This window comes from Canis lupus, chromosome 10 (assembly GCF_048164855.1).
Source record: "Canis lupus baileyi chromosome 10, mCanLup2.hap1, whole genome shotgun sequence".
Classification (NCBI taxonomy): domain Eukaryota; kingdom Metazoa; phylum Chordata; class Mammalia; order Carnivora; family Canidae; genus Canis; species Canis lupus.
Window position 1 is genome coordinate 67,229,911 of NC_132847.1, and position 13,546 is coordinate 67,243,456.

The 13,546-nt window shown below is 40.0% G+C and overlaps 1 protein-coding gene across 3 annotated transcripts in view; it reads right to left on the reverse strand.

Annotated features, from left to right (window-relative positions):
* Nucleotides 1-13,546, reverse strand: part of SVEP1 (sushi, von Willebrand factor type A, EGF and pentraxin domain containing 1) — a 181,887-nt gene that overhangs the window by 59,781 nt on the left and 108,560 nt on the right. For all 3 annotated transcript variants that reach the window (XM_072842318.1, XM_072842317.1, XM_072842316.1), the window contains 8 exons: nucleotides 13,163-13,276; nucleotides 12,029-12,230; nucleotides 9,177-9,334; nucleotides 8,152-8,353; nucleotides 5,967-6,142; nucleotides 2,902-3,026; nucleotides 1,792-1,915; nucleotides 857-1,027 (listed from right to left, as the gene is read on the reverse strand). In XM_072842318.1, coding sequence (XP_072698419.1) covers nucleotides 857-1,027; nucleotides 1,792-1,915; nucleotides 2,902-3,026; nucleotides 5,967-6,142; nucleotides 8,152-8,353; nucleotides 9,177-9,334; nucleotides 12,029-12,230; nucleotides 13,163-13,276 — 1,272 coding nt within the window. The remainder of the gene's footprint in view (nucleotides 1-856; nucleotides 1,028-1,791; nucleotides 1,916-2,901; nucleotides 3,027-5,966; nucleotides 6,143-8,151; nucleotides 8,354-9,176; nucleotides 9,335-12,028; nucleotides 12,231-13,162; nucleotides 13,277-13,546) is intronic.

Sequence of the window (13,546 nt, forward strand, 5' to 3'; positions counted from 1 at the left end):
GACACGAACACAGATTGAGAGCCCTGGAGGGGTGGAAGCAGGCCGTGGCTGTACCTGTGCCCTCGGCAGCTAGCAGGCTGCCTGGCTCAGAGTGGGCACACGATTCATGAATTAAAAACCAAAATATTTATGAAGGTCCTGCTAGACACTATCATAGATGCTGAAGTTACAGTAATGAACCCCAGAGGTACACGCCTGCCTTGCGGAGCCTACTGTCCAGTGGGAGCAGAGAAACAAGCCACAGGTGAACACATATGTCAGTGAGCATAAACACTACGAAGAAATGTTGCTATTGCCCAACCTAAACAAGCAGTCTCCTTCCACCCAGGCCCTCACTTGGGATTTCCCTCCTTTGCTTTATTTTTCTCCATAGCCTTTACATCTGGCCCTTGTTCTTATTTATAAGTCATATTTACTCATTATTTTCTGTCCCTCCTGTTCCTGTGGAAACTCCACCAAAGAGACTTTCTTCCAACCGCTGCATCACTAGAACATAGGTCGCTGTCTAGCGATGTAGCAGGTGGTCTAAAATCGTTGGATAAATAAATGAATGGATGCACTCAACTCAAGAGCTCTTCTCCTGTGTCCCACCCGGCCTGTAACCCATCTCTCTTTGGGCTCCGGGCCCCAGTTCAGTCTTCCCTTCCCATGGCAGTTCCCTGTTGCATGTGGGGTGCAGCCACAGGGCTGGTCTCCTCATCACCCATGTCCCGCATAGAGAGGGAACTGCTCAATGAGTATTTGCCGTGTTTACTACTGCGGTGTATCTAGCTTTTATCTAGCATTCCTGAAAAATGTTCCTGTGGTGCAACAACTGTCAGGAGCTACTGAAATGCCTTCCGCAAAGGCAGCTCACGTTCACAGTGGGGGAGTGGTTGTGTCCACTGTCCTTGATTCAGACAGTACTGCACAGGGTTCCCAACCATCTGGAAGCCTGGGTCACAGAACAGACTGATTTTGGAGCCTGGCTTTAAGTCTACCGACGTGGTTCGCAGGTGAGGTATCAATCCTTCTAAGGGTGGGCAATCTGCAGGCAAAGAACACAGGCACAGAGCTTGTCAGTGTGGCAGCATCACCAGGTCAAGTCTCAAATCACATGTGGCACCAGCATGTGAGCGCCACTCTACTGCTATACTACTAAGACAAGGCGGCATGTGACCAGATCACTGGCGAGCAAAATTGCGAGAAAAAACTATTTGAGTTAACCACTTTTCCTCCTCATTCCTCAGAAGTCAGCTGAATATTTTCTAAAAAAAAAAAAAAAAAAAAAGTGGTATTTCTGGAATATTGATGAAAGATACTTAGAAGTTATCAAAACCCATGAATTCTAGGACGTCTTTAGAAATTTCTTCAAATACATTGGATTTTATGATCATTCAGTTTGATTATTTAGTGCGTGGACTCTACCATCCATAGCTTTTCTCTCTATGCTACCTGCCTCTAGATGGCCACTGGGAATTACAGGGTTGCAGGTACCCCATCTCACACAGATTAGGGCTTTCGTGGCATTTGAAAAATTAACCATATCCCTCTTCTCATCCTATTTTCCTAATCTGATTTCCTCATTGTCCAAGTTTCTTCCACAATTTTGTACTCTCTAATGCAGCGTTCATTTGAGTATTAAAAAATAAATCCTTTGGGTAAAGGTAAAGAAAATGTGAATTAGTGGTTAAGCAGCAGGCTGACAGGCACACACTCCTTGACCCACAGGGAATTCTGAACTGTCTCTTTTTTCACTAGAAAATCTTGGGAGTAGTCAAGAGATGCCAGTTTACAGAAGAAAATTCTAACCAGAACAGAATATGCTCTTGTAATTTATCTTCACTTTTCCCATAATTCCAGACAGGAAATCAGGCCAGGCTAACACATTTCCTTTTTTGAGTTCCTCTGGGCATGAGGTAGCCAGTGATTTCACCTGAAAGTGTAAACACATGTCTTTAGATACACCTTACTTGTTTCCATATGACAGAGTTATTATATCTTAACGTAGTCCTATTGAAAACATTCACAGATCTGGGGGTGGGGGTGAAGGGAAGGTGGCTTTTGAACAGTATGGTTTCAGGAGTAACAGATAAGTCTCTTCCCTCCCCCTCTCTCCTCCACTTCCATCATCCCCTCTCCCAAATAGGTCAGTTGCCAGATATTCTGAAATTCTCCACATAGGATTTCTAAAGTTCTGCAGTTTAATGAGGTATTGTAGATGTTCCCTACTCCTCATTCTCCTGTCTTCTGCCTCTGATGTAGAGGTGGGTAAACTGAGGCCTAGACAAGTTCTGTCCCTATAATAATAAGGGCAGACATTGAGGAAGCCCTTGCTGGGTGGCAAACGAGACCACTGCTATACGTGCCATGTTGTGTGTGATCCTGTTGAAACTTCACTACTCACTATGCTATCTGTTCATCTTTCACAGATAAGGAAACTGAAGCATAGAGGGATGGAGTAAATATGTTCAAAGTCATCACTACAAGGCTGTTGTAGAACTGGGATTTGAACTCAGGCTGTTGCACTCCAGCCTAGCTTTAACTGCTGGCCTCTCTGTCACTCTCTAAGCATGATCTTGCACCAGCCCTCAATTTCTGCATCTCTAGTCCAAGGGATTTGAACCAGTATCTCTCTCATTCTCTCCAGCTTGGAGATTAGTTATTTACAATTATCCTAAAATAATCATATCCAACAAAATTTAAAAACAGCACCAAGAAACAGAAGAGGGGATTCATTGAAAGCAACCTTAGGTAACCTCTGCCCAGCTTAGTCTATGACCATAGCATCAAATGATATCGGTGGTCAAGTCTGAAAACCCAGAGGTTACAGTAAGATACGGCAACGTTAGTCTGTTCACATTTTTACTAGGTTTGTACCTTTGTATCTCATTACTGTCATACACTGAAAATGGAATTGACCTGCTGTGGAGACAGGACATAGTCCCAGAGGTTCAGCTGGCTTATGGAGCCCACAAAAGACTCAGCTGGGTTGAATCCTTCTCCTTTCTGGTCTTGCTCTTGCCCAAGAACTAATGCACCACCACCTAAAGAGAGGAGACAAAGGAGGAGGAAAACTGACTTCGTTGTCTGTTATTCCTAAAATGCTAACTGAACGGAAGCATTGACAATATAAACGTACCAGGGAAAATTGTTGAAAAAACCAAATTACCTTACCAAAAAAAAAAAAAAAATTGCATGTTTCACCTATAAGGACAAATTCAATATTGTATGTAGAGCCACTTAAAAATAATCAGAAAGGTTTATTTAGAATATTACATCAGACTTACAAACACTTCATGATAAAAACCACACATAAACATATGTGCAGGTAATATTTTATGTCAACAAAACAGGTAAGTTCTAATTTGCCTCCTTTCTTCCAGGAAGTTACCCTCCATGACAACTACCACCAGTAGCTGCTCTGCCTTTTCTTCTTCTTAACCCTACAATGATTACATTTCTATCGCCAATTCCAAGGTAACTCTCAATTTGCCAGCGGCCACCTAATTGTCAAATTCAATGGAAACTATTTTATATCCACCTCTGGTGATTTCTTTTTATCATTGGTTCCTACTGGCCATTTCATTCTATTAAACTGTCCTTCCTGGATGTACTGGATGGTCTGTGTTTGCCCCTCCAGAGACACCTGCTACCCTTCTCAACTCTGCTTTGTACCCTCAAAGGTTGACACCGCCTGGTTGCCCAGTTCCTCTGGCTTCTGTTCATACCTGACCAATGGAAGGACCAACCCAAGACAAGAAAGTGGGATGAAAGAGAAGTTTAATTTCCTGGATACCTTCTCCCCCAGGCAACAGATTGGCGGTGGCTGCTTTCCTCTATAGAACACCATGGCTTCTGCTGGGTGAATAGTCTCCAGAACTGCAAGTTTGCCTAAACTCTGGCCACATCTTTGAAAATCGTCCCTTCCTTAAACTCTCTTCAGTTATCCAACTTGGGTATGCCACCTGTTTCCTGCCAGGGGCCTGGCTGATTCCACTTATTTTTCATAAAGGCATCGTTTCCTGGTTCTCCTTGGACCTTTGTGCTAATTCTGTCCCTCTTCTCTGCTTGCCTCTTAAGATGCTGATGCACCCAGGCTTCCACCTCTGGCCTCCTCTTTTCTTCCCTCAATAATCTCCCCATCTGATATCATTCACCTGCCAATTGATACACGTAGAACACCCTTTTGGGATTTCCCAAACTATGTTCTTTTCTTATTAATCATTAAAAATTAATATGCGCATGGAAGAAAATTTGAAAAAATAAAGCAGAAGGAATTCCTCTTATCCAGAAAAAAAAAGTCTAAACAGTTTTGTGTATTTCCTTCCACATTTTATTTTTATTGTTTTTTTTTAGTGTATGTGTATGTGTGTGTGAGAGAGAGATTTTAAAACACACAACTCAGGATCATACTATGAATGATGTTTGAATCTGGCTTTTTGTCTTAGGTATTTCTCATTTCATGAGTTTTAATAGCTATTTTATATATGAATGCACAACAATCCAATTAATTAATTAACTAACTAAACAACCATTTCTTATTGGATACTGGAGTTGTTTCCAAGTTTGGTACTGAAGTATCACTGAGATCAATATATTGATACATGAGTATTTATTCAGATCATTGATTATTTCCTTTAATCTGATTCCTGGTAGTTGAATTGTTGGTTATGTGCCAAGGGTTTCCCTAAGGTTCTTGATGAGAGTTCCTAAACTGCTTCCCAGAAAGGTTGTACCAGTTTTCATACCAGCACTCTATAAAAGTGTCTGCCACGCTGAATCCTTGCCAATCACATCCTATCACTAAGAATGACTTTGTCAATTTGATATAAAGCGATATCAACCTATGTTTCTAGTTGCATGTATTCCTTTGATTAGAATTCAAACCCAATATTTGTAAAATCAAATGTAAATTCTTCCTTCACCTCTAACCCCTGCTCTGATAATTATCCTTTTTCCTAGAATTCTTCTATCAGCTTTTAGACTCTTTAATAGCCCTAGTCACCCAAACTAAAGCTAGCTATCCACTAAGCTCTGTCAGTTGGGAGCTCTGCAATACTTACAGACTCCAATTCACTCTGACTGCTGTGGTCAGACAACCATCTCCTTGGCTGGCTACTATTACAATCTCTGTGTTTTAGTTTCCTATCTTCAGGAAGATAGGAAACCTATCTTCACTCTTTTATCAGGGTGTAATTTTTTTTAAATATAGAAATGTTCTTTTTCTTATCATAAAGGAAATACATGTTCATTATAAGATACAGGAACAGAATAAAGAAGAAAATAAAAGCCACCTGCAACCCCACTATCCAGGGAAGAGAGAGCTGAAAACAAGAATACTTAGACACAAAAAGGAACCACCTCTCCACCTGATAATGCCACTTCTTTTTGAAACATTTTGAATGTTTCCTTATTTACTACAGGGAATCTCCAACTTTTCCTCTTCATGTGATATCTGTCATAGAAGGATCTAGATAGATGCCATGTATGATACTAAGAACACCGTATCACCTAATGCTTTTGTATTCCTTCAAAAGAAAACTCCTTGGATACATTTTTAAAAAAGTATTCTTAGAAGAAAGTTGGAGTTCTATTTGAAAAGGGCATAAAGATAGTTTTAGCAGTGCTGCAGCTTATACACTGGATATACTTGTGTACTATGTATAAGATCACAAAACAAAACATACCAGCAATTCATCTCCTCCTTGGAAGACAGTTTAGTAACCTTCCATTGATAGCTCAGCCTGCGTCTTCCTAGTCTTACTAAAAGTCCCTAAATGCATTTCTTACACAGAGAGTCATACAGCTCACCTAGGAAAAGCTTGTAATAATTCAGTCTGGATAATCAGGGAGTAGAAAATGGGAGAGATAACTGTTGACCTTTGCGTAGAACCAAGGACAACAAAGCTAGCAAAGTTGATGTTTATCTAAGCACCTAACAGTCTGGTATCTAACAGAATTATATTCCTTTAGCTAAGACCTACCAGGTATGGCTGAACCAACAGAGAGGCCCAGGCCACCATCAGATAATTTCCCATCAATATAGACTTTCCAGGCTCCATCAGTACTCGTCCAAGTGATTGCAATGTGATGCCAATGGCCATCATTCACGGAGGGACAATCTGTAATCTTTTCCTTGCCATTCACATAAAGAACCCAGCTGTGAAAAGATTCCAGACAATACAGTCATCAGTCATATGTCATAATCTCATCTATGGGGCCACATTACTATTTTTCTTCTTTTTCTTTTTTTGTATGTAAAGCACTTCACGTGAAACCATTACATCTTTTTCTCCATTTGGTCATATTTCATATGGCAGGGTTGATTTATAAATTATACTTCATTGTAGCTCACTGAAAATTACTTTATGTTTCTTGGGCAGCCCGGGTGGCTCAGCAGTTTAGCACTGCTTTCAGCCTAGGGCGTGATCCTGGAGACCCGGGACCGAGTCCCACATTGGGCTCCCTGCATGGAGCCTACTTCTCCCTCTGCCTGTGTCTCTGCCACTTTCTCTCTCTGTGTCTCTCATGAATAAATAAAATCTTTAAAAAAAAAGAAAATTACTTTATGTTTCCTAAACACGAAGGGGTAGGAAAAAGTCTTAAGATAATGAGAAAAGTTGATCCAAGTTGAGATAATTTACCAACTGTCTATTCCGGAGAAAGTGAATCAAGAATGGAAGGAATGAGAGCTGTACAAACATCAGACTGGTTTTCTTCCTTCGGAATGGATGTTTTCCTAAGACTAGGAACAAACTTTAGATGTCTCACAGAAAGTAAGCTCTGTCTGGATTGCCAAAACAGTCACATAGCAGACAAACTATGTCAATCCAAAGGCAAGCATAAATAGAACAAAGATGACCAACAGCAAAAGATTCTAACAATCATGTCACATTGGGGAATGTCAAAGATACTAAGCAGTTTAAAATGAAATATCTTCAATAGCAATTGGAGAAAAAGAAAAAAATAGGGAAAATTGATAAGGAAAAAAAAAGAATTCATTGCATACCTCTCTCCATATCTTCTCAGTTCCTATTCAAAGATATTTATGGAAAAAATGGTATTTTTATCACACCAATCATTTCCCTCTTTGTGTTTTCCCATCATCCTCCCCTATTCAAGTGGGTAACAGGTTCTCTCTTTGTATACATTATGCCTCAGGGGAGCTTTGTGCAAATTTCTTGGATTTTATTTTTAAAAGTTCAGGTCAGTTCAGAAGAATAGGGTTTGGGGATGGGGAGGGTTCCACCGGAATAGTGAGTCCCATGGACTGAAGAAAGGAAAGAGAGCTCAGTGGGGCCTGCATCCTGCTCAGCAGCAACAGGACAGAAACTTGAGTGGATCTGAGATGAAAAGGCCACCACAGAATCTGTCTATTTTGAAGATTGGGATTCCATGTGGCAAAGAGCTGTGATTCTGAAGGGCCCACAGAGGCTGAAGCAGTTCACACAGCCCCGTGATAAGCAGTATGGACAGAGGACAGTGATGGAAGTCCTGGCCCAGTCTGTGGCTCTTTAGCAAGACCCTGTGGGTCTTGCACAGTCTATGAGAATCTATGATAGGAAAAGCATTCAGTAGAGAAAGAAGGAGGGAAACAATTGAGGTTGTCCTTTCTGACAGCCCAGAGAGAGACGGGCCCTGCTGTTGAATTAATAACTGACCCAAAGAGAAATAAATATCATCTGTACACCTGAGACTGTAGATGGAGTCATATTTAATATATGTGTCTTCCATGGGTCAGTAGTATCACTGAAATCCTTAAATCCCCACAGGCTCTGACATATAAAAGAAAGAGCATCAGTCTTAAGAGTCAGAGTCTGAGACTTAGCTCTACCACTCCCAGAGTGTGAGATTTGGGGCAAATCATTCAGTCTCTCTGAAACTTTGTTTTGCTACCTATAAAGCTAGGTCCTCAGGACATTGTGAAGATCAAATGAAGTAACACTTAGCAAAGAGCAAAACATAATTCATGCATAAGGTGCTATTGCTGAAACTTCGCTTTCTTACAGAACTTGTCCAGATGCTTTGTTTGGTCACTGGTCACTCATCACTCTGTTGTCCTGCTGGAGCACCTGACCCCCTTGCTCCTCTATCCCCCACCCCCATGTCAGTTCTAACTTGGTGCCAGGATAAGATCCAGAGTATGTCTTTCCTGACATTTCTGCTTACCCATTGTAATCAGTCAGGAGGAAGGTATTATCACTGCCATTCTCAAGTGCATAGGAGATTGGTGTTCCATAATTATTGATGTCAGAGGATTTCATCCAGAACGTGCAAGTTATAGCCCAGAGAGATGGAAGCACACCGTCTAGCATGACGTAACCATAGGTACCCGAAACTTCAAAATCCAGGTTAAAACCTGAAGACTGGTCTGTAACAAATAAGAAAAGTGTGTAGACTATGGCACTTATGAGGTATTTCTTCAGTTGTCCAAGGTAAGCAGTAGATATGCAGTACTATTGTCAAAGAAGCCCATTTCAGTCAATATGATGATCTGAGATGCAGTTTCAACATTAAATATCTATATATTATCTACAAAATATATCACACATCCTTCTAAATAAAATAATCAGTGATATCTAAGATAGGGAAAGAATTCAGTAGGGCAAAGAAGCAGAGAAATAGGAAAAAGCTGGGAGGAGAGGTGGAATCAGGAAGTTAATAAAGATAGAAGACTCTAGGGCACATCCATATGCTGATGGGATGACTTCACAGAGTGGGGTAATTGAGGCTGCAGGAGAAAAGGGGGTTAACGGCAAGAGCCACATTCCACTTCTACTCAGGGTCCTCATTCTTCCCTATTTCATGAGCAATTCAGCTCTGCCCCAGTCGTGCATACCCCATCAAGAAAATGAAAGTCCTACAGCTAAAAGTCACCAGCACCCTGAGAAAGCAGCTTAGCACTGGTTCTCAAACATGTCTTTGAACTCTGAGCTCCTAAATCAAGTGTCCTTTCTAAACATGTAGAAGATGAAGAGTTTTACTCAATTCAATTTTCTCCTCTGAGCTTCATTTCCCTCACCTTTGCCATTAGGGTTAATAGGACATAGTTTGCTGGATGGCTGTCAAGATTAAATAAGTATAAAATGCTTAGCATCATTTTTAGTATGTAGACAGGGCTTGAAACAGGCAAAAACTAACATTGTTATAATTATTTTTAGTATTGTTATTAATAACATTGAGCTCCTATATACCTGTTTCACACCTGCTGCCTGAAAATCCTGGCTGGCATTTACAACTGTATGAGTTTAATTCATCCACACAGGTGGCCTGATTTCTACATGGGTTAGACTGACATTCATTGATGTTTACTTCACAATGTGGCCCTGTGAAGCCTGCTGCACATTGGCACCTGCAAAGAAACAAAATATTAATAACACATAGAAGTGCATTTGAGGAAGTCTTGCATTTATGATGACAATGTCTCAAAGGACTTTGAAAACTGAAAGCTCACAGATGCAGAGAACAGACTGGTACTCGGGGTCAGAGTGGGGTGGGAGAAAAGGGTGAACTGGGGTTCTGTTTTGTTTTTAGTTTAGATGAATTGAGTAAACTACTCTGAAATGATGAAACATTTTCCACATCAAAACAGTGCTTTAAATATCAGTTACCTTTTTTTTAAAGTTTATTTAATTAACCTATTTAAGATAATATATATCTGAAGTGTTGTAGCAGCAAAAATAGTGGTTCTGGTCCAGATGAATTATTATTTACACACTGGGAGTTTCTTTCCCTGTAGAAGTGCTAGGAAAAAATATAAAAAGTTCACATGCTGTTCCAAAGGCTTTATATATATTAAACCAGTCTTTATAATGAGGTAACATTATCCTCATTCCCATTTTACAGATGAGTAAACTATGGCTCAGGTTAATCTGCCCAAGTCTCCTGGTCACTAAGCGGTGGAATAGGATTTTAAATCCAATCAAAGTGCCTTGTTCTTAAACAGTATGCCATACAGTCTCTGCGGTATGCAACCTAAACCTATCAGAATGGAAAATATATCAAATGTTGAGATCAAATGTTGACAAAGGTGTCATGAACTGGGAAATCTCACATAGTGAAGAGAATTACAATTTGGCAATGTCATAGGAGATTGAGGGTTTGCATTCCCAGAGCCTGTATATCCATCTCTACTTATGTGCTCTCAGAAGTTACTCCCCAGGCACAAAAGGACACAGGTAATGAACATTCATAACAGTATTATTCTAAGTGTTTATGAAGAGGAGAGTGGGAAAATAAACTATGGTATGATCACGGACTACTGATCAGCAGTTAAAATAAATGAACTAGAGCCAAATGTATCAACCTTGACAACACATGATGTTGAGTGAAAACAAAACCCAAATTGCAAAAGGATATATATAGTATAATACCAATTATGTAACATGTAAAAGTATGCTATGCACTGTTTATGTAGTAATATATGAAGTCTGAATGAGAAAGATGTACACCAACTTCAGAAAAGTGGTTACTACTGAGGAAGAAGAGGAAAGTGTATGTGTGTTTGTGTGTGCGTGCGCATGTGTGGTGTATTGGATGAACTCTAAAAGTATCTTTAGAAGGTGTTTCTTTAAAACAAAAGATGTGAATCAAATATGGCAAAATGCCAAGATTTGGTAATTACTGTGATAAGTGCGTGACCTTTACTGTTCTTGGTAATTTTCTGTATGTCTGAAATATTTTTTTAATTAAAAAGGACCTGTCCAATACATGCTAATTAACATTGTCATTAGCATGTTTACATTGGAATTGGGGTAGAATCACTGAGTTCTCTGCATCTGATGATAAATCTATTTTGGCTAGAATTTCACTCATCTTTATCTGCCCATGTTGGACGTCATTCTAGCAATCCAATATCCTGGTCTACGAAGTAAGTTCACTTTGGTGACAACTCACAGTCCCTTTGAGTTAGGAGAGTTTACTTTCCCTTTTCCTCTTTAGGATTTAGGCAAATTTGGTATTCATCAATTGTTTTGGACTCTGGGGGGGAGGGTGGAATTTAGAACTTTTATTTCTCTGGAAATTTCTCATTGCCTATGGTTAGGCACTACAGGCCAGAAGAAGCAAAAAGCCTCTGAAAAGATGAAACAGTTATACTGCTGAGACTTCATTTCCATATCAAGAGTAAAAGTCTCATTGGCAGAATGGATTGCCTATTTCTTCTGGATCATGCCCTGGCTATCTGTTGGGGGAACAGTATTGAAGGAGGCTGAACCACACGAGGACTGGGAAATGGTGCAACTGGGGTGCTTTTTTTTCCCTTTTAAGTTTCATAAGCTTCCAGAGCCAGTGGCATGTTGAGGATAATAAAGTTTCCTAAGATTCTGCAAGCAAGAACAGTCTGTCTTTTGTACTGCAGAAGCCACAGACCCTGCAAGGGGAACGGATGTAACGGAGTTAACTTGACAGTGATGAAGGAGAGTACTGATTTTTAAACTGTATTCTACTGGCACCCCAAGAGCTGCCTCAGGAAGACAAAGCATGTCTCCTCTACAAATCCTGCTGTTTTCAACCACAAAAGGTTAGTTTTTATTATTTCACTTGTTTACATTCGTATTAGATTTCTTATGAACCAAGGGTTACTAAACCAAAAAAAAAAAAAAAAAAAAGCGTTTGAAAACCACAGATAGAGAATGTCAATTGGGACTGTAACAGAGTGATGGCACAATTCCTTTTGACTTCAGCTAGTGCAAAAACTCCAGCTCAAATTTAAAAATGAGTTTTGTCTAGTGCTTTGGTGTTACTGTGTTTTCTTTCATCTTTTATGACTTCCCAATGACAGAACAGTGGTTTCGCAATCTGGTCATGCATCAGAACCATTAGGGAACTTAAAACACATAGGTGGTCTATTTTAAAATTACAGACTGTACCCCAGACTTAGAGAATCAGAACCCCAGGTGGTGGGGAGCATCTACGGCAGCCTATCCTTGGACTAGAATTAGGGAGTGGCTGACTTGGGACTTAGAGTAATACTCCATAAAGGCTGCAGGATACTGAGTGGTTGAGAAAATAAAACTAGTGCGAAGAACCAGACCTAGGGCTTTACCTGAAGCTATTGGCACCATCTTTACAGGTAGCTCCATTTTTGCATGGTTGACTGAGACACTCATCCAGGTTTTTTTCACACCGGGTACCCAAAAATCCAGGAGGGCATTTGCACAAGAATCCTCCAACCTGATCTTCACAGACTGCATTATTTAAGCATGGGCTTGACTGGCATTCATTGACTTCTGTTTCACAGTGCAGGCCTGGGGATGGAGGACGGTGAGAAAGAGCCCAAATGTTAACCCCCCTTGGGAAACTAGGATCCAGCCATTGACCTCTTGGAGGATGTTGCTCCTCAAGGATTGGAATGGAAGCTGCAGAACTACTGGCCTCTCACACTGGTTTGAGATCCACTCTTGAGTGAGATTTGGCTTTTGTTAAGTCATTTTAGGACTGTGTTTTTGATAATCTGCTCTTTTGATCTTGGGTCTCTCTGAAACTAACATTTGCAATGGACATCTAACTGAGATGATGCTAAAAAATGAAACTAACAAATTTAGTTCAAAATTTTCCTCTGTTTCTTTGACCTTGTCTTTTTTCCTACACTGGTCATTTTTTGGGAACTTTCTCTTTATATATATTTCTTCTTATATATATTTATATCATATTGTTTAGCATCTATTTGCAATATTATCCTAAATGATTTATTTCCAGTGCCTTCTTGAATGTTAATCTTAGCACATAAACTCTTGTCTCCTCTATGTCTCCTTCTCTTTCTGTGTCTCCCTTCTCTCTCTCTCCTCTCTCCCTCTCTCTCTCTCTCTCTCACACACACTCTTTTTTCTAACCTGTTTGAGAGTAATTGCACCCCTGATGCCCTTTGACCCCAAAATCCTTTAGTGTGCATTTCCTCAAAAATAAGGACTTTCTCTGGATAATCACAGCACAGTTACAAAATCAGAAAATGAACAGTAACATAATATGATGCTTAAAAATGTAGTAATTCGACTGCTAACTCTGGGAAACGAACTAGGGGTGGTGGAAGGGGAGGAGGGCGGGGGGTGGGAGTGAATGGGTGACGGGCACTGGGGGTTATTCTGTATGTTGGTAAATTGAACACCAATAAAAAAAATGTAGTAATTTTTGGTGCCTTGCAGAACATTAAGACAATGTAGGAAGAATGGAAACATCTTACCCGTGTATCCTTTCACACAGGTGCAGTGATAGCCAGCCAAGCCATCAGTGCAGGTTCCCTTATTTAAACAAGGACTAGAGTTACACTCATTTATATTTTCTTCACATAGTTGGCCTGCAAAAAAATCACAGAATATGTTAGCTGGAGAAAACCTGAAAGGAATTTAAGGCTAATAGTTTTCAAGCAACCTGTTCAGGTGTAAGAACAGGATAATCATAAATCATGGTTAATATGCTTGTGAAAAACTTTGCTCTTTGCCAAATACATTGAAATAAGACGTTTTCTTCCATTCTATTTATTGCAAAAATTTTCTAGCAAGAAATCTGACATTTTCAACATACAATGAAAAATGATAACCATGGATATCTAGCTTTTCTTTTAGTT